The sequence below is a fragment of the Colossoma macropomum genome, unplaced genomic scaffold (genome assembly GCF_904425465.1).
Source record: "Colossoma macropomum unplaced genomic scaffold, Colossoma_macropomum, whole genome shotgun sequence".
Lineage (NCBI taxonomy): Eukaryota > Metazoa > Chordata > Actinopteri > Characiformes > Serrasalmidae > Colossoma > Colossoma macropomum.
The window spans coordinates 24,471,677-24,493,620 of NW_023494788.1; the positions used below are offsets into that span (position 1 = coordinate 24,471,677).

The 21,944-nt window shown below is 41.7% G+C and overlaps 1 protein-coding gene across 2 annotated transcripts in view; it reads left to right on the forward strand.

Moving 5' to 3' along the window:
- The window catches only part of fgfrl1a (fibroblast growth factor receptor like 1a), a 71,444-nt gene that overhangs the window by 18,367 nt on the left and 31,133 nt on the right, over nucleotides 1-21,944 (forward strand). For both annotated transcript variants that reach the window (XM_036568875.1, XM_036568876.1), the window contains exon 2: nucleotides 13,551-13,823. In XM_036568875.1, the coding sequence (XP_036424768.1) occupies nucleotides 13,551-13,823 (273 nt within the window). The remainder of the gene's footprint in view (nucleotides 1-13,550; nucleotides 13,824-21,944) is intronic.

The window sequence follows — 21,944 nt, forward strand, 5'->3', positions numbered from 1 at the left end:
TGGTGGACTATTCTCAGTCCAGCAGTGAGACTGAGGTGTTTAAAAACTCCAGCAGCACTGCTGTGTCTGATCCACTCAGACCAGCACAACACACACTAACACACCACCACCACGTCAGTGTTACTGCAGTGCTGAGAATGATCCACCACCCAAATAGTGAGGGTCCATGGGGGTCCTGACCACTGAAGAACAGGGTAAAAGGGGGCTAACATAGTATGCAGAGAAACAGATGGACTACAGTCTGTAACTGTAGAACTACAAACTGCACCTATATAGTAAGTGGAGCTGATAAAATGGACAATGAGCGTAGAAACAAGGAGGTGGTCATAATGTTATGCCTGATCGATGTATAACGTCAACTTTTTACTCTTTTTGAACTCTTGAAACTCTTGTCACCAGTTGTTTTTTTTGCCGTTTACCCCAGTCCTCACCTTGCCCCTTTGTCAAAACCTCAAGCCTTAATTTTAGACCAAAGCCACATGTTTCGCAACCATAGAATGTTGTTTTTGGATGCGCCATGCTGTACCGATAAACTCATGTAATTCATCATCTTGCTGACATTAACGCTGATGTTTTTTTCCCATCAAGTTGTCAGCCTGATATTATGAGGTCCCGACCATCTCATACCAGCGAGAGTTTAGGAAGCCGCCAGTGGTCTTGCGGAAAGGCCCCAAGCGTAAATGCTGAGGAACAGTGTGTCGTCTGTGGTACAGTGGGCGACCATTTATAGCCCTCTGTTTTCCCCTGCTTTGTCATACGCTGAGGATGAAGGGGGGGCCGTGGAGGTCTTATATACTCATGCCCCACATTCTCTGCCTGTGCGAGCTGTTTGTCTGAGCTGCAGAGTCGAATTAGCCCCTCTGGCCTGCCAAAGAGCACACATGCGCACATGTTTTACTGACTGGGTATATTTGCATGATACAGAACTGTGTTTCCTTTGCAATGGGATACGGTCCGCATACTGCCCAAACAAAGTCCCTTTGTCAGTTTGCTTTCATTTTTTTTTTTCTTGGGCGAGTAGCTGAGGACTTAATGGTTTTAGACACTGGCCAGACAGGCTAGAACACCGGAATTTCTACTACCCGGTCAAAAACGTTACTAACCCAGTTACACCACTCTTCATCTCTGACAACATTATCATTGAGTCAGCCCAGGGCTAACATGGCTCCTGGTCTAGGTCATTTTTATCTCACCCCTGTGAAACATAAAGCCCCCACAGCAGCCACGTGTAATTGAAGTTGTGGCCTTTAACACAGTTCGCCAGTGTGCAATAAGAAGCTCGCCTTTCCGTCGGGTTTCCATCGCTGGTCGCAGCCTTGGGAATTCTCTGCTCCCACTGTATTTTTTCAAGCTCTCCTTTCACTTCCAATACATCTGGATAATTGTCATCCAGGCCCAAGTTTTCATCCATTGAGTTCCCATAAAAGTCTTTATAACCTCTGCAAGTATGTTGTCCATTAAAAACTCCTCCAGGTTCTTGGCTTGCCGGCTAAAAAAAACAACGCCTTTGAAACTTGTCTCTTTCATTGCTTTATGGCACTCTGTTTTCCAGACTTTATTGCTGCGTTTCGTTTTTTAATTCACGCTCATGCTGAACAGACAGGTGCTACTCAAGACGGCTGTGGTCAGGGTTAATTTGGAAGGACAGACCATTCTTTGTTTCCAGTGAACCTACAGGTTTATGTATTTCAGAATGGCGACTGTCTGGACTAAGTCAGGTCACTTGGCTTAAATGATGTTAGGCCTAGTCTTTCATTTTCTGACGTGTCTCATTACTCGAACACATAGCAGAGCCTTTTTCCCTCTCAGATCTGTTCAGTCTACAGTGGATACTGGGCTGTTCGCTTCTTTGAATCGGTGCTATTGATTCAGTAAAATATATGAATATAAATTCTCACAAATAATTGGGCTTTAACATCAGCTAAACATCTCCCATCAGGGTTAAAACCAACCCCGGCTCTGATAAAGATTCATTGAAATTTGACAAAATGTCCACTGTTCTCATGTATCAGTACTCAAAGATAACAGGTTAAGATTTTTTTGTTCTCTGCAGGCTTTGTGTTGAATGTTTTATCAACCACAAAAGATGAATGTATTTAACTTTGTCATCCTATCCATAACATTTATGCCTGCGGCTCAATAAGCATGAGGATATCGTCCATGGTAATGTCTAAATGTAAACAACAATTGGCTTGGGATATACCAGTTATAGGAAAGATCTTTTATTGATAGAGAACCTTTGTGTTGTATTAAAGGTTTTAACTTTTTGTTAATAAAGTTCTTTAGACTCTCATGATTCATTTACCAAATGGTTCTTTACAGAATCATCCACTAAAAGGTTCTTTAGGGGATTAAAAAGGGTTCGTCTGTGGTTTTCAAGGCTGGTCCTGGAGTAAAAGTTGTTGATCCTGCAGCCAAATCTTTTTCAGTAGGGTGGCCAGTTTGGACCTAGTGATTATATTGAGGTGGCAAACTACTAAGGAAGAAATAAAGGAGCAGTTAATATCATATATCTGTCCATAGACTCTCAGGAAAAAAGATACAAAAGCATCACTGGGGTGGTACCAAAAAGTACTTTTAGTACTGTATTCCATTGAAATTATATTTGCATTGACCCCACCAACCCTGTCTTGTCTGCAGCCTTTTCGTTGTATTGTTCTGTTTTAAAACATTAGTTTAAACTGTATAAGTATGTATTTTTTTACACTGATTTACTTGATGAACAAAAAAAAATCTGCATGTACTTTTTTTCAGAGAGCGTATTGCTGCTGTCGGAAAAAAAAACCTTGTATCTCCTTTTTTGTCATTTTTCAGTTTTTCAGATAATTTGAAAAGCCTGTTGCTCTTTACATTGTGTGTAAACTTCATGAATAATGGACCAAAAGAAACAGCCCAGAATGACTTGGAAAAAAGTCTGGTTCCATTGACTTGCATTAAAAGTGAAGTATGTTTTTTCCTCCTCCTGTAAAGTTACCATTTTGGAGATACGAGGTTTTCCTTCAATGATAGCAATATTAGCATATAAGCCTGCATAATTGAAATAACTTAAAAGTGACATATTGAAATTACTGCACATAGGAGAATCTGTATGTTATTTTTCAGATGATTAAATGTTACATCAAAACAATCATTGCATAAAAAAGTAAACTGATAGACAAACATCTGTTGATGTACTATTTTTTTTATGTGGAAAGCAAATTCAGTGCATCCCTGTTTTCAGGACACTACATTAAAAAACTTTACATTAAAAAAATTAATGGCTACTTAATTAGTCTGCCCTGTTGGGTCTTATTACAGGGAAGCTAGCCAGACAGCGTAGCTTCATGGTGTAAAGTTATGAGAGCATTATCTTTGGCTGGGTGACAGGCTAACTTAGTGTAGCATTAGCATGAAATTATACTCAGCAATGGATTGACCTCAGATGGAATCTGGCCCGGATCCTTGAACACACATATGTATTCAACTGTAAAAATTAAGCCTACTTGACAAACAACTATTTCTTATTATATTTTGATAGTTAAAGGACCTATATCATGGAAAATCATGTATTTTTTTAATAAAAGGGTTTGATTTAGTATGTAAACACAATTAGAGTTTCTCTCTCCCAGTTCATACTGTCCATATATAGAAAGTATGCTGCAAAAACAGCTTGTTTTGAATTACTGAGTTGCATTTTTGAAAATCACAGAATTTACGACTTTTTTTTTCGACTTCTCTACATCATAAACACGGTGGCTGTTCTTTACATTACGTCAAAATTTAATGATGAATGGACCAACAGAAATGCTTCAAATTCACTGTAAACTTTACCTCTTTGCACTAATTCGCAATAAAACTAAAGAACATTTACAAGAACGATGCATGTTTTTCTTCGGGCAACGATGATACATTTTTGGCCCAACAAATAAAAACTTAAGATCCCAATCAACAACTAAATTGTTCTCTCCTGAATCGAGTCCAGTTTCCCACAAGAGTGGGCCTCTAAATACAGCACGAGTGGGTGACTCCAGCATGCCAGGGTAAAAAAATGTTTAAGGTAATGGAAAAAGGAGAAATGACAGGTAAAATCTGATGAAAATGGAAGGTGAGAATGTGGGAGAACCTGAACATGAAATTTGAACCTGACCCAAACCCAACACAAACTGACCAGTGGTGAATGGGGTAGAGCAGGGCTGACCGAAGTGCGGCCGACGGGCCAAACGCATCCGTTACATTTTTGCTGTGTTTGCTTTAATTCCTCACATTTAAACAAACAAAAAGTCAGGAGTGCAGATGTGAATCTGTCGGCAGAGAATATGCAAATGTAATTCATTACATACTTATATAATTCATTTTGTAATTATATTAAAAAAAACAGTAGCAAAAAATGTAAGTAATAACTCAGAAATCTGAGTGTTAATTCTGTTGTTCCATGTTTATCTGTCACTTTTAAACGACTCCACCAAACAATTTGAAAAGACCATGAAATTTGGACCAGAAGCTAGGTCCGCCTATTCTGCCACATTAGCTCCACCCACTCACATTAAAAGTTATAGGTAGCGTTTTAGCCCAGACTGCTTTTTGAATGAGGCACAGCCAATCAGAATGGAGCTTATTTAGCTTTTAAGTCTGAAAGGCAACAAAAATAGCCTGTTTAATTGTAAGGGGTAAAGAGAGGTTGGAAAACAGTCATATAAAAAGTCATTATGACTGTTTTCGACACATAATATCACACAGATATCATAAGTAAACCAACCCCAGTGTAAAAAAAAAAAAGTACAAGAAAAATGTAGACCTTTTAACTCATCTTGCCAGGGTTTTTCTTTGGAGTCACTCAAAAGAACCTATTTTGGCACCTTTTTTTTTTTTTTACTGACCTTTGGCTTTGGAATTGGATTGGAATTGGTGTAGTGAATGAATTAGCATTGCTCTTCCAGGGAGCACAGAAGTTATTGCAAATAAAAGATCCCATAATGAGTCCAGGTGTGACTTAGAATTGGAAACGTAGGGCTGTCGATTAGGTGTCTCTTGCCTTTGTGTGCTGCCTTAAACCCGATTCCACTCAGCTCAGCCCCACAGTGAAAGTGCACTCATGATGCTGGAATCAGTATTAGCATGCTTTCTGCATGGCATGCGCTGCTTGTGGTTCGGAAAAGATTTGACCTTCCACTTTTTAAGGTATGCACACTCTGCGATTTTGGAATAACAAAGCAGTGACTCTGCTGCTCGGTTTCCTGCAAAGCTGTAGGAAGATGTGAAGATATGTTCACTTCCAAAGAACAACAAACTCTTGCAACAGCCACTAGCTAGTATTTGTTTTCACAGAGGTCTTTGCCGCATTTAGAGACCCGAGCATGTGCCACATTTGCAGCCAGACGCATGTTTGAGAAGCTGCTCGAAGGCAAATATGGAACAGAATTCAATGCAGCACAATAGTGTCTGCATACTTTACCAATCACCACCTCTAGTAAGAGCTGTACGTTCTTTAGCTTTAACATAAATACAAACAGAATTGGTTTCGAAAATCAGAGTCAGAGTGCAGGTTAACGCTCCCGATCGCTCCCAATTCGGTGCACACCAACCCCACCCAATCCCCCCGCCACTCGGGGAGGTGAAGCAACGGGAACTTTAAAGACTTTGTGGAATCTGCTGACTGGTCGGCGTGGCAACATGATCCGCTCAGCGCCCAACACCCTACTGGCTTCAGCTCCTGAGATTCCCAGAAGAGTGTGCCTCCATGGAGGCCATGGCAAGAGCAGTGGCAGCGAGAGCCACGAGCCAAACCTCACTTTTCCCACCACTCAGCCCCCTTCATTACACAAACCACCCTCTCAATCACTGCCAGCCTGTGCGCGTTCGCTCCGCAGAACGCTGCAGTTTGTCCGTCAGCTCCTCGCATGTCATGAGTGCTTCTGTTTGTTGATTCTAAATGTGCAGTTTGTGCAGCAAAATGAAAAGTTCTATTTATAAAACTGCTGTTCTGCTGTCAGATTGTATTACTTTTATTTTCTATTTTGTAAGCAAACACACTGGGTTGTGAAACTATGACACTGGTTCATTTTAGAGTCCACACACTGAGAAATAAAGGTAGTAAACTGTCTCTGGGTCAGTTCCCTTCTTATCACTTGGGTGGTTCCCTCAAGGGTACATCTCAGTACCTTTAGTCAGGGAACATAACTGAACCATAATCCATTAAAATGATATGTTCTAAGCTGTACCGACTCCACACACCCCGTCTCGTCTCCAGGCCTTTTATTTTATTGCTCTGTTTTAAAACGTTCGGTTATGAAAAGGTACAAATACAAACTTTTCACCTGGACAAACTTATGTAAGGTGCACAATTGGACCTTAAAACCACTGTTGTACCTTTGAGGGAACATTTGCATTGTCTGTACCTTGATTTACCTGCACAGAACCTTTATTTCTAAGTGATTCTCCCAGAATGTCATGCTGAAACAAAAAGAAGTTTCTGAAAACAAGCAACTCATTAATTCCACGGAGGAGTCAAGGACCATGCCTGAATTTCAGCTTCTAATGTAAACAAAGCCGGCCCCCAGCCGCAGGGTAGTGTTAACTGTCATGCTTTAGCAATTGGTAGCAATTGACCTATTGACAGCAGGGGAAATGAGTGCTCTTTACCTGTCTGGATGAATGGAGTGCGGTCTGTGTACATGGAATGTAGTCATCACTCTGACCTGTCACCCCAGGCAATGACAGAAACACCGGGAAGAGGAGAGTAAGCGAGAGAGAGAGTGGCACTCGAGTATTGCTTTGCTAGATAGAGCTGGAGAGAGAGCACCTTCCATGCCACACTGTTGGATATTGTGATGAGCTTACAGTTGTCAGAAGTACTCAAGACGCCTATATCATCATTTGGTTTTTTAGAATGACTACAATTTTTATGTATTACGGAAATTGTGCTTTACTATATTCTAAGGTAGAAACTTTCATTATACACTTTCATTATTTCATTGCATTATGACTTATAATTGAATACTCCTACTGAATGAGTCCAATGGAACAGTAGTAAACTAGAAATCTTTCACCTAATCCCCCATTTTACTGAGACACTAATCAAAATGCTTACATGTTCAGGCCAGATATCTGCAAAGCTACGTCTGGAAGGCCACGACCCAACATACCTGTCTCAAAATTTCATTATCATTCTGAGTGATATTGTTTGGAAAACTTAAATATTGAGTTGAATTAATCAAAATGTCAATGAGAAAGATTGTGGATAAACTCCTGAGCCAAAAAAAAGGGCCAAGCCAAAAATATAATGGTTTTTACTGATGGTTTTGGGCTGAGCAGAGTCCAGATTCCAACCCTATAGAGAATATTTGGTTTTCCAACTACTCTTCTTTCTGTAAAATATCGTCTGCAAATTTACACACAAAACTTCAAGATTTGAGGAAATCCAAGGGAAAAGCTCTCTCATATTAAGTTGCTTTATATATTTGTTTCATGGTTTGTTGTTACAAACTTTTAAGACCACTAAAAACTTGGTCTTGGTCCATTTTTCAGGAGTGAACATGAAAACTACAGTAAAACATCATGTCCACGCAATACTGCAAGTCATATTGTAAAGCCTAAGATATCATTTACGTATACATCTTTATGCATTAATATTACACACACAGGCTAAAAAAGGTCTGGCTTGATGTTTAGATGTTGACTTCAAAATCAACGTAATACAATATATGATAACATGAAGATATGATGATATAGTAGATTATTCACCTACATCCTCTGAAGCCACGTCCTTCACTTCACAGAGGTCTCTTTGAATACTTTTCAGGGAAATGGTTTGAAGTACGTAACGCACCCTCCTTCTGTGTCTTGTGTGCAATTACACATTTCCACCAGAGAGGTCTCCAAATTGAGGAAAAAGTGGCCCAAATCTGATTTTCTCACCAAATCTGATTTTTTTTTGTTTGGCTGTTCACGATATCTTTTAAATGTGATCTGTATACAACATCAGTCTGAACAGACCAGCTCCTAAACCCGCATGTGCAAAAGAACAGAGCTTCACGCTGCTTCACGCAGCTCATCCAGAGGTAAACAATCACGACCGCCAACGAACGCCAGTCACTCCCGGAGGGTTCAGCGTCATCTTCGCCAGCCTCACAGGAGCCATCATGAAGTTCCAATGGTTGACAGCTGGGCTCATCACCCAGAATGTGTTGGAGCTCGCCGTAAAAAGGGCTCGGTCACTTCGCGTCCTCAGATTCTTTAAACTTTGCCCTCAGACTTGTAACTAGCTCCGTTCTCCTACGGCCGCGTTCGGACATTTCTCTCTAAATCTCTCCGAACGTGGAGGGGTTTTGGAAACGTCAGCCTAAATGTTTATGAGTCTCAGCAGCGTGAAATTATGACGAATGTCGAGTTGGATTGATGTAAAAGTCTCATGAATTCCGATCTGGCTGTTCAGACTGAGTCGCATTGCTGCAGATCGGATACGTATCGGATTTCAGTGCCACATAAGAAAGCGTCTCAAATCGGAATTGAAAATGTGAGATTCAGTGTGTTTTTGCCGTTCACACTGACACACAGATTTGGGCCACTTTTCCCTGCTGTGTGAAAAAAGCCTTACATTGAAGCTTTAAGCTATTATATAGAAGAATATGGAACAAACAACATAAAAGATGTCCAACAAAATACGAACCTGAATGAAAGAAAGGAATGAGACACTAATGTTTTTCCCACTTTATCATACCAAATGCATCACTTTGAGTGTCGTTTATTTACCCAAGTCATTCCTGCTGTTTGTTTTAACTTTCCTGATGGATGCAAATGAATGTTTAGGTTGGAAAGTAATAAATAAACAAGACATAAATTACATTCATAGTGTCCCAAGACTTCTTTTGTGTATTGTGTATTGACCAAAAACGTCGATTGCGGAAAGGCAGAATAATGATCATTTTGACAATAATAATACCTTATTCTTTATACATAATAATACATGGGCTGCGAATTCTGAACTCCACAGACAAAATGGTTACGGTTCACTGTGCTGAAGCAATCATTTTCATGTTTCAGAAGTGCTGTATGGGTTCATTTTTGTGTGGCAGATTCATAGATGTCTCAATTCCTCCATAAACAATAACTGGTCCCCCTCATTGTAATGACCAGTTTTGTTCTCCAGTGCAGTGTATTTATTTGAAATAGAGTCTTTGCGGTTGTATTAAACACACATTACATCCTCTAGAACTGTTGCAGCATTGACCCTGTCCGACACCGTCTGTACGAAAGGCTCCATTCTCGAGAGGGAAAGCTCCACGCTTGCCTTGGTGGTCTGTTTGGGATGCGGCATGTAGCTGTTGGCCCAGGGCATCTCACGGTGGCAACATGAGCCATCCCACAAAACCTCTCTTTCCAGCACTTCCCGAGGGAGACCCACACTCAGTCTTGTATATTTTTTAGGAGACTTTTTGTTTTTCGTCCGCCTCACGTTGGCATCTCTCCATCTTTGGCCCACTTCGGTAAACAATTTGGAGTATCCGGAGCTCGAGGAACAGGGTGTTTCTGATGCAGCTAGTTGCTCGAACCTGCCAGGGCCTGAAGTGCGCCTGTATTTATGGCTTGTGGAAATTCTCAGGACAAAGCAATTGGATGGGCATTAAGGAAACAATCATACTGGGAAACGGGAAGGTGATTCGCCCCCGCTGACTTGCGCATTTCAACTTTCAGTTTGTACAGGGCTGTAGATGCAAGCGAGTGCATGTAATTCCAGCCCCATTGTGTCAGCCTGGGAAATCATAGCTGGGATTCAAGGCCAAGCCAGCTGGTCGGACATGGTATCATAAATCATAAAAACTGGAATTCGTTTACACTTCTTGTTTACATTTTTGCCTGGCTGCATACCATCCCTCAAAACGGGATTAATCCAGCTTAATTGCTTCTACTTGAACATGATACTTCAAGCGTGTAACCTCAGCCATACGCGCTGTGATGTTTTGGCATGTCATGTCAAAAAGAGTTGAGTAGTTGTGGATTAATCTCGTTCACCAAAAACAGTGAGTTGCCCTGCGTCTATTAAGTTACGTGCCTAAAACAAAGTATAAATAAGAAGCTGTTGTTATTACTCTTTCTTTTGCGTATTTGGGCCCAGTCAGGTTTGCGTTGGCACTGGCGTTGCGACCGTGCCAAGCAGCACAAGTTTTCCCGAACGGATGACTGCGAGACTGAGGAAGTTGAAGCAGGGTGAAGGTTATCCTTCTTCGTCACCGGCCTCTTCCTGGAGGTGGAAAAAACTGGCACTTTCTCAGCTCAGACCAGCTTAAAGAAAAGTATAATCAAAGGCATTCGTGCGTTCCGGAATCTCTCCTGCTCTCCCGATTTCGCCAACGAAAATATTTTTCGCTGGCCTTCCTTAAGACCAAAGGGCCCTATCTCGCTGGCTCAAGGCTAGATACTGACTCTTAAGGGAAAACTCTCGTTACAGCAATCACAGATATTGCTCTTAAGGGCTTCAGAGAAGGTTGCTGGCAGAGAGCGCTCCATTTTGGTCCCTGGTCAAGAGTTAAAAGGGTGCCTTTGGTGGAATGCTACTTGCATTGGCCTCATGCTGAATCCTGGCCTTTCTTTTTTCCTGTCATTAGTGGACATTCCAGGCATGCATGTTTGGCTACCTTAAGCCAGCAGGCCGTAAAAGGCAAAGGGAGATATGGGAGGCTGCAGCTTTAAGGCAGATCCCCAGTGTGCAGGGCCGAATGGAAAGGGCCACCTGCTTATGGTATTGCGCTGTGGCGCAGTCATCTGCAGCAGAGGGGAATGTGTTTAGGTTAAATGGACAAAACAGACCGCCTTTAAAAGAGTCAGCCCCCTCCCTGCTTAACCTTAATTCCTTCTCCACATTTGCGCTCTCACAGACACTCCTGCACGTTTATAAGGACGCACAGCGTTTCTGTGGTTTCGGGGTTTGAATCTTATTTGTCTGGTCCCCCTCTACACCCATTGTTTCACTTGATTTACCTTGGCACTGTAAAAATCCTCATCCTGTCTCAAACACTTTGTCATTTCTGTCTCACATTCCATTTGTGGAGAAAGAAAAGATATTTAGCCAGCTCTCCAGCACACTCAGCTCCAAAATGTTGCGCACTGGTTTGTCCATTAACTGCCAAACAGAACCGAGAGCAGCTCGTGAAAGTGTGGGGCCTTTGTTTTCGCCTGTGAACCTCTGATCTGTGAAACGCACCATGCTGTCAGCCCCCAGGCCCCAGCACGGAGGAGAAGCCTTTGGGCCTGACCCACAGGCCTCTCCCGAACAGAAGGCCGGGAGCAGGACGCTCGTAAATCTGCCCAAAGAGTGGGCGTATGGCCTTCCAGGGAAAATGAGATTTCAATCTGTGAGAGCAGCTCACCGGGAAGGTTTTACTTGAGGTTTACGTCTGATGAGAAAGCCATTTGCAGAGAGAGAGAAGGAGAGAGAGAGAGAGAGAGAGAGAGAGAGAGGAAAGGAGAGGGACTGTGGCCGATTCCTGCCTGTGACTAATTTCTTTTTCACACTTGGAGCCGCCATCTGTCAAAATGTCAGCTACCCACTTCCTCCTGTGAGAAACGGTAGTGGGGTGTTGTCAGGCTTGATACCTGTAGCAGCACCTTCCTTATGTCACCACAAGTCCCGCAGTCTTTTCTCCTTGTTGGCAGTGGTTGTGTTTAGGTTCTGGAGGTTGATGTCAGTAATTTTGAGCGCCGTTGATGGCACGTTGCTTGAGATGACAGTATTTATGCCCTTTTGCAGTTTAGATTCAGGGCCAGATGTACATACAAGTGCACTCGCAGCCCAAATCGTGCCTCGGTGCGACTCGTGCCCTCGTCTAACCACTGTGTCTGCTGCTGTTGTTAAAGCAAGTCTCTCAGCAACACATCTTTTGAGATCCTAGCTTAAATTTAAATGTAGGTCTGGTTTAACCCCTTTCACAGTAGCCGTAAATAGTCATTTCTGCCTGTTTTGGACGTTGCTTAGCTGAACTATGCACTGTTTTCTTTAATGTTAATGAAATACATTTTGATAAACATATGTATTATTTATGAAACCGAATTAACTGGATTTTCACCATTATATACTTACAATATTATTTATTGGTGTTACACAATTTTTTATATCAACAAAGCTGCAGTAATGCTATCCATTTTATTTCTGCTCACCTTTCTTCGTAGAGTGGAGTGTGTTGTTTTCACAGCATGAGGTTTTCACTCCTCTCGTTCGTCCCTCGTTGCTCACTAGCAGCTCAACACAGAGAGAAATGTTTTATTTGCTCATATTATTTAAAAATATGCAAGCCGATTTCCATTCCTCTGGCGAAATGACCACTAATAGGCCTGCAGAAAGAGATTAAAGGTGGAGAGAAAAATACTATGCTAAACAAGCCACAGCAATTTGCTAAAACTGTATTAATTCAAGCATAATATCTACTGAACGTGTAGTACCTTCACCTATTTTTCGCTTGATCCTCCCACGTTTTATGCAGCCGTCCTTCAAATGCATATGCATGAACTGTTTAGGCAACAACGGTGCATTTAGGCTTTATACAGCTGATGTGCACATGATGGATGGGGAAGAATGGGTCTGATTGAAATTGCGCTTGAAATTGGCACAGAAGGTTTAGTACATTGGGCCCTCAGTGTTGACAACTATCATTAAAATAAAATCAGCATTGTTTTGCTTTTTCTCACATTTGATGGTTTCCTAAGTTTTCAAGTCAATATCATCCTGTGTTTTCCAGTTCTTTATATTCTCTGTTTAATTTGTTGAAATAGATTTGGGAACTATTACGTGTGTGATATGGGTCTGGCGAAAAGATCAAACATTCTTCCTAGCCCATTAATCCCAGTGATGTCTGCAATTATGCACCGAAGGCGCATAACAAAATCTTCCAAATGAAGGCTTGCATGCAAATCACGGCCTCAGTCAAAATCTTGCCCTGCGAGGCTTTCCAGACCCTTTTCGTGGCAGTGAGATGGATCCAATCTGACTTGCGTAAGCAGCCTTTAAAAGCGAGCGCGGACAGTATTCACAGGTTTTGACCTTTGGAACTTTGGAGGAGCCACCAGCCGGGGAGTGCCGAAACAATGCCGCCAGGGCCGACGCGGTAGCGCAGCAAGCCAGGCAGACATGGCTGGCTGACAAGGGACTGTGGTTACAATTTCCCTGCAGACATAAACAGTGACACTATCAATTTCCTGCCTCCAGTCTCTTAACAGGGAGTGAGCAAGGCTGTGCGTGGGCTGGGGGAAGCCTCTCTCCGCTGAGCTGGGCCAAGGCTGCTTAAAGCTAAGCTTAGCCTGAAACCTTGAAGTGCTGCTGCCTCAGTTCGCTGTGTGCATAAGGCTAAATTTCATGTGTTCAAATAGGAAAACAAGCAGGGACTTTGAAACTGTAGACCTGGATCTTTATGTTAAACCGCATCATTGACATTCTCACTTTAGTCATCTGTCAAAAATGACATAAAAGGGCTTTTATAGGCCGCATTGTTTTCAGAACAGAAACAAATCAGCTGGTGCCATTTATCAGAAACGGTCAATGTAGAGAATAATAAACGTTTGAAATAACTTCAATATTTCCACAGGTCCTCCACGTGTTTCGGCGAAGGTAGCCCACCGGCAGGCGGTGCGGATTGGACGCACCATGAAGCTCCAGTGTCCTGTCGAAGGTGACCCACCACCCCTCATCATGTGGACCAAAGATGGACGCAACATCCACAGCGGCTGGATGCGCTTCAGGGTCCTCCAGAACGCTCTACGCATCAAAGAGGTGGAGGCTGATGATGCCGGTACTTTTATCTGCAAAGCCACTAATGGCTTTGGCAGCGTCAACATCAACTACACCCTCATTGTAATCGGTGAGTCTTCTTATAGCATATATGCGTGAGTAGTTAGTGACGTTCTTTAGATGCATCTGCATAAACAGTGCATTGAAGTTGCACAACCCTTATCTGCTGTGTTAAATAATGAATTATACAATTATTAAACACCACTGAACATGACGATACAATACAGCATAGGTTCTTGAGCAGTGGGATCAGCGTAGTACGTGCTCTCCTGCTTTTATTCATGCCAAAATCTGACTTCTAGTATAAATGCATGAGTGTGAAGTGCTATTTTTTTGGGTGATTTTATTGTCCTTACCTAAAACAAAGCTTTCACTTATGGAAGTTTGTTGTCACTCATTAGAGAGTAGAGAAGAAAAACCTGGCAGTTTCTGGCAATAAAATGTAAACAACAAATATTGAGCTGAAAGTATGACTTTTTAAATCACAGTAATGACTTTCTCAAAATTGTTATGTTGAAATAATTATGTCAAAATAATTATTTTCTCAAAATTTCTGCAAATAATGACAAAATAAGAGCTTATTTTTTTATGATTTTGGGTTAGTGCCTCAAAATAAAGGCTTAGTTGCTCAAATATTTGACTTATTATCTTAAGATTTCAAATTATTCAGACAAAATTTAGAGATGCTGGGTCAAAATAATACATTTAAGAAAATAAGTAAATAAATTTGGTAGTTTCTGGCAACAAAATGTCAACATTTCTATGTATTATGTTTAGAGTATGACTTTAAATCAGTAATGACTGTCAAAATATGTCAAAATATTTATTTTCTCAACATCTCTGCATAATAGCTTATTTTGTAAAGGTTTTGGGTTAGTGCCTCCAAATAAAGCCTTATTTTCTCAAATATTTGACTTATTATGTCAAGATTTTGAATTATTCAGACGAAATTTAGACATGCTGTGTTGAAATAATACGTTTAAGAAAAGAAGTAAATAAATTTCAAGAATGCAAGTCCAAATTTTGGGAAAATAACTTACTATTATTTAAGAAGTCAAGTTAAAAGGGTGTTTTTCTTCTTCTCTGTCTGGTAGAAGTGGTCTTCCCTTGTCTGCAACTAATTTTGAACTAAAATTTAAGTAAACTGTCACCCCCCAAGCCCCCCCTCCCCCCCTTTCACTCACAGTCAGGCACCAGTGCACTAGAGTAGCCCACTGTATTTCATAATCTAAACAACATTTTGATCTCAAGCATAAGCGCATATTTATAGATGCGGGCAAATAAATTTATTTCAAAAACCAAACGTCCTGAAGACGCTTCAGGAAGACGATTCCTCATGAAGCAGCTTGAGAGAGTGCCACGAGTGTTCAAACCTGCACCAAGGCTTTATTTTAAAGTTGTAAAGTGGTTTTCACTGTTAGTATAACATGTGGTGACCAGTAAAAATAAGGAAAGCCTTTTTATAAGTGAGTCCAAATGTTTCTTTACTTTGCTTTTACACCCCGAACGTCTCAGCTGATTGTGCTTGTATGTAAGACTTGCTTTTAGGAAAAAAATTAAATATGCTTATTCAGCAGATCTGAAGGCCTGTAGTTTCTCACATAAAGCGTCTTTTCATCCTTCAAAATGGGATCGATTAACATTAGAAACCCTCATCCGCTTCTCTCTAATCATTATGGGTGGTTTGAGGGGCTTTGCTCAGGTGTGACATCCACTGGACGTGGCTTTCTCCGCTGTGGGCAGAAGCGAAGAGTGCCGCATGAGCACGTTGGCTGACTGCCCAATTAATCAGGGCCTAATTTGGCTAGGTTCCCTGCAGAGATCTGACCGCTCGCGCCGGGGGAGGGGTGCTGGGCAAGTCTTGTGATCCCATGAGCCCCCTCTCACAAATCTTGAGGACGTGAACCCTGATCCCTGATCAGAGGGCTTTGAATTAGACTGCAGGTTTTAAAGCCTTGAGCCTTTGTGTTGTAGCCGAGGCCGTTTTTCAGACCTCTTTAATAGCCGGCAAATTAAAAACAAATAAACAAAGGATAGAGTCAAAGTGTAATAATTCGGAACTGTGTTGTGATTACTGATATCTCCTGGCCTGACCCGTCTCTAATTTGAGGGCTGAAAATGAAAAAAAGGGATAAATTGGGACAAAGAAATGTCCGCCGAAAACTGTGCCAAGTCTAAATGGATACCCGCACTGTGCCTCTTTCAGGGTCAGTTTTATATTAGCCGGACTGAGTTAATTATCCTTTTATTTTCTTCTCAAATGAGCCCCGTGTAATACAAGACAAAGAGACTGAATTAAGAGGATTGAGCACATCCTCAGTAGTGAATAGACTGTTTGTGTTGTGCCGTACAGTAGGTCATTAGCAGTCTTGGCCTCCGTATGTGTGCGTTCCTTTGCACAGAGCAGAGTGCTGACCATTTAAAAGTACCCTCTGTGGAAATATGTATTGTACAGTCCCCCCAGAGAAGCTTTTAGCCTCAGTTTAGAAACTTTTTTCCGCCACATTCTGCATTATGTCCATTCCACTGCACTTTTTACATGTGGCAGAACAAGAGGCATTTTCGGGTAATGAGTCAATTCAATTGCAGTTCTGTTCCCAACGACCATCTATTAAGGCACAAAGCTTTTTTTTTTATTTTGACAGGAACCGATTCAAAGGAAGGAAGCCAAAAGAAGATAACAATCACGAACACTCTGGAATCAAAGCGTGCAATGTATGAGACCATTTAAATTAGCTGAGAAAATTCTGTAGGCTATAGCTGAAACCAGCAGTTTTAAAGAATCTAGCGTGGCTCAGTCACTTCCACCAAACTGTGGAATCCACAACCAAATAGAGGTGGAATCTGCAGCAGAATAGAGGTGCAAATTGGTAGCTGTTAACATCTTTACAGAGCGAGGTATCCTATCATCTTGCAACCCCTGTATCAAAAAAAAAGAACCAAAAAAAAAAATTCATATATATATATATATATATATATATATATATCGATCAGGCATAACATTATGACCACCTCCTGTAGTCCATCTGTTTCTCTGCATACTTTGTCAGCCCCCTTTTACCCTGTTCTTCAGTGGTCAGGACCCCCAAGGATCCTCACAGAGCAGGTACTATTTGCGTGGTAGATCATTCTCAGCACTGCAGTAACACTGACGTGGTGGTGGTGTGTTAGTGTGTGTTGTGCTGGTCTGAGTGGATCAGACACAGCAGTGCTGCTGGAGTTTTTAAACACTGTGTCCACTCACTGTCCACTCTATTAGACACTTCTACCTGGTCAGTCCACCTTGTAGATGTAAATTCAGAGACGATAGCTCATCTGCTGCCGCACAGTTTGTGTTGGTCATCCTCTAGTCCTTCATCAGTGGTTATATGACGCTGCCCACAGGACGCTGTTGGCTGGATATTTTTGGTTGGTGGACTATTCTCAGTCCAGCAGCGACACTGAGGTGTTTAAAAACTCCAGCAGCACTGCTGTGTCTGATATATATCATGCATATCGTGAAACCCTCAATGTATATTCAGCTTAAAAAATCAAGATTAATGGTCATTTTTAAAAAGAAGCAACAGAAATTGTGTCCATGATCTGTAGTCACCATATGCCCATGTGCTGTGTGCACACAAACCATATTTCAGCGCAACACTTGTTGTCTAAATGACTGCTTGCTGCGTTGTTAATTTTTATAGTAGGTCATACTATGTCCTAAACTACTTTCACAAGTCTTTCTGACCTTAATGAAAACCAGAATGTGGTTTGAGGGGACGTTTGTATCTACAGAAAAAAGTTTGACTTCTGACTTCTAGTGTTTGTTAGCTGTTTTAGCGCAGTAGCTCCAGTTTGAAATTAAAGAAGCAAATTTTGGACAGTAAACATGTCTTGCCTAATCGACTATCTGGAGGAGTGGAAATTGTATAGGTTTAATTTTTTTCAAAGCATAACCTTAAGAAATTCTTTATCAGCCTCTTTGACCACCATGTCCAAAGCATTATAAGAACATTTTTAGACGCTTACATTGTCAACTCTCAGACAAGCGCGAGGTGAAGAAAAACAGGAGATGAAGAAAAACAGGAACAGCACTCATTCTTAGAATTGTTCTTGGGGGAAATGGTAAGAAAGTAATTAAGAAAATCCTGAAGGGGTTTTCAAAGGAATAGCAAGTCTTGGGGTAAAAAAAAAGACTTTTTTTTATTATTATTCTGGCCTCAAGTTACTGAAGCTTGTAACATTGAATCAGGTGCATTTGTGCAGGGAATTCACTAAACTTTACTAGACTAAAGCCCTCCAAGACACTCCTGCCTTAAACTTGGATAAGGCTGCAAGAATGTAGAGAGGCATGCATCATTTGAGGCTTTTAATCGGCCCCCTGAACGCCCCTAATGGATCTGAGATTTTGGGGGGCAGCTGCCATGATGACCTCAGTCCAAGCAGCTGCACCCGCTGGGTTGGGGCGCCCAAGTTGTGCCAGCGAGGCTTTGATGAGCCGCCACTGTCTTTGCCATGCCGGTTAGTCAGGGTCCTTGAACTCTGTCTTGTTCCCTAATCTCTTTGTTGGCTCGTTTTCTTTGTGCGTAACTCAAGCCTGTCCAGATGAGCCGCAGTGGACTGTGGGTATGTGTTTGTGGGAAGCTGTTGTTGTAGAATCAGGATTGTTTTGTAAATCGCTGCTGTCGGAGCAAAACCTCGCATCTCCAAAATGGTAACTTTACAGGAGAAGGAAAAAACATACTTCACTTTTAATGTAAGTCAGTGGAACCAGACGTCTTTCCAAGTCATTTTGGGCCGTTTCTTTTGGTCCATTCTTCATGAAATTTACACACAATGCAAAGAGATACAAGCATTTTCAAATTATGTCAAAAACTGAAAAATGACAAAAAATGGAGATGCAAGGTTTTCTTCCGACAGCAGTGATATATAAAGGAAAAACTGCCAATTGATAATGTTGCTGCCATAATGGTGCATCCAGAACATATGTGTGTGTGTGTGTGTGTGTGTGTGTGTGTGTGTGTGTGTGTGTGTGTGTGTGGCTGAGGGGGATCAGTTTTTGAAAATAATGAAAGTTATTTCATAACTACAAAAGTTAAAGGGTTTGTTTATGTTTTATTATTATTTTTGTATGACACGCCCACCGTGGCATTTCTGAAAGCTGTATATAGAAACACAACAAGTAATCAAAAGTAAAGTGTTTCCACATTTTCTGCTATTGACTCACTTGTGAGTGATTGCGAGTGATGAACCGTGAACAGTGGAAATTGATCCGTGCCTTCCTCCCGGTCTGTGTGTGGTCTCAATAATTAGTTCAGAGCCCACCTGAACCTCTGCCTTTTGTTGTTTAATATTTGCAGGTTCTCGCTCGCCTAAGAACATCAACACCTTTTTCTTATTACGCACGCGTCTCCCTGCCAGTGCCTCTCTCCCAAAACCACACTTTCATTCGGATAAATATTTTCACAGTTTTCCTTTTCCACTTTATTATATTTGATCGCACAAAAGCCCCTCTGTTCGCGTCTGCACAGAAGCCAGGCCCGGCGATGCACAATGACACTCCTTCGTACGAGGAAGAAAACTGAAGCAGTCCTGCATTCCTGGGAGTGTTTTCATTTGTTGTTATTGAGCTGGTTAGTTTGCTTTACCGCCTCTCGTCTTCCTCACCTCTTTTGAAAGCACCAGCGGGAGAACGATGACTTTTAATGCAACGTCCAGAACCAGAAAATTCACTTTTGCCACCAGCTTCAAATATTTTGGACTCTAATTTGTCACAATCATCCTATTATAAAGCCGAGGTCAGCTTTTTTTATTTATTTATTTTTGTAAACAATTTTTTATTTTCAATCTAAACAGAAACAAAATGTACAATGACAACACAGATACAAACAAAAGCTTTCCCCCCTGAACTCCTTCCCTCCACCCCCACCCTCCCATCCACCCACCCCCACTTGGAAAACCGACACAACACAATTAACACAGAAACAAAAGATAAACACCATAAATCTACAATATAAGTCTACAATAGCTTAGTATATGCGTCCATGTACGTAGACACATGCACTTGTATGCATGCATACCCTTGCTAACACATTTAAAAAAATAATAATAATAATAATAATTTGTGCTGAACTTAAGAGTGAAAACAAAGAGATTAATCTGCTGTCCTGTCTTTGCATGCATTACAGTATGAGTACTCTACATCCCTAATTTACCATTTTCAAACCCTTGCATTAAGTAATTCACTAATATTACTAGCCAGATTTTCCCATATTTGGATTGTTGAAGCCTTAGCATTGTGAATTCTAGCAGCAGAAAGCTCCATCATAACTTTATTATGAAAATAAAATAACCACTTTCTACTACACAACATATGAGGGGGCATCCAACGCTGAACTGTCAGTTTTTTTGCTGCGGTCAAACCAGCAAACATCATTTTCCGCTGTTTCTCGTTGAGCTGTAGCTGTGAATCGTCATTAAGAAGCTAAAAAACTGGGAACGTCCGAGTTCAGCTTTTTAAATATTGGCAGCCCGCTGATCGAGAGCCTAATCCAGGCATAATCCCCAGCTTCCGAACATTTTGAGGGCCACTCATCACTTAGATTAACCTCAGTCCAACCTCCCCCCCACTTGGACACAAAACCTGCGTCTCAATGCTGGAACTGCCTGTGTAGTCCATCCTGTGTTCTGTGGCTATGTGATCGGTGGCCCCAGGGAGGACTGGAGACTTGTGTTGATAGGACTCATTAGTAGCTTTGCCCTTCCTCGATCCAGATGGGAAAGACATTAGCATCCATCCATCAGTGGCAGCCCTGGCTCTGGGAACCACTGGTTCCCCTTATAGGTCTTAAACTATACCCCTGCTCGCTGTCTTCCAAGCCTGCTCTGTTTCTTTTCCCTCCCTCGCTCCCTACAGTTACTCATTGACTGCTATCGCCGCATCCGTTGACAGATTTATTTTCCCCCGTTCTGCCAAAGTATCCTTATTTGTTTACTGATGCCTGTATCCGGCATTCATATATTTTTACGGCCTGGTTATTCAGGCTGACTGGTGAACTGGTGGGGGGGGCTAAGGTTTGTTAAGGAAACTCTGCGTCAGTGGCGAAACTAATGAGAGGAAAGGTAGCCTTGAGAGGGGCCAGCGGAAGCAGTGGGTCATTATACAATGTGTGCTGAAAAAAAAGGAAAGAAGGGAGATTGTATTCTGCGCAGCAGTAACGATTCAGGCTGCGTTCGTCGGTCCTCGCCAGCACAAACTGACTACCGAGAGAAAAAAAAACAAAACAACGCAAACGAGATAAGATTTACTGTTCACTTGTGAAGGCGGCGCAGACGTGAGTTGAAGTGATTGCGGAATTGAGACATGTAGGAAGCTACAGGGAAGTGCCTGGTGATTTATAGTGATTTGTGGAGCTTGCTCGGGCCTTAGAAGCTGCTTCTCGGCCAACATCTGGTAGTGATCTTGAACCAGGAACATTGGAGCTTGAAATATCTAGTGATCTGTATGCAGGGTTTCCCTTTGGACTTTGAGGCCCTTAGGTGGTCAGGCTGGCAGTTTTTAAGCTGCATTTGCCTTAGAAAAGAACAGTATTGCAGAGCAACCTCTTGTTTTTTGTTCTATTTTGTCCATCGATTATCACAGAAAATGTTTGGGTCACCTTTGTGTAGATCTGTATATGTATATTAGGTTAAAAATATGGTTCTTGTCTGTCTTCGCAAGATTCTTTTTAGGCTAGACACTTGATAAAGAATGATAAGGGGTGATAGCCTTGGATGCTCTGAATTCTGATCTTGTCAGCTCCGTGGCTGTGGGCTTTATCAGTGGTTCCTTTCCTCAGTGGATATCTCTTTCTGCTTTCTTGGCTGTGGTGAAGCCTACATGATTAGCAGGCCGCGGCCGGGGCGAGGGTGAGGGTGTACAGTGCACCCGCTTTCCTGTTCTTTCTTCTGCATTCAAACTCAAATACATAGCTGTTTACTGAAGGCCCTGTAAGATGTAAACATGAAAAAAAAGGGCTCGTGTGTCTGCAGGAATAGTTTACAACGAATTTGTTTTGATCCTGGAGATGTCCATCTCATATCCACCTGATACTTCCGTTCAGATGCTCTTGAATGATTGATGAACTCTTAGGAGTTTGTGAATATTAGAAACTGGTCAGTGTGATGGACTGTTATCAAGAAAGACTGTGAAGGTTTTTCTCCAAATAAGATG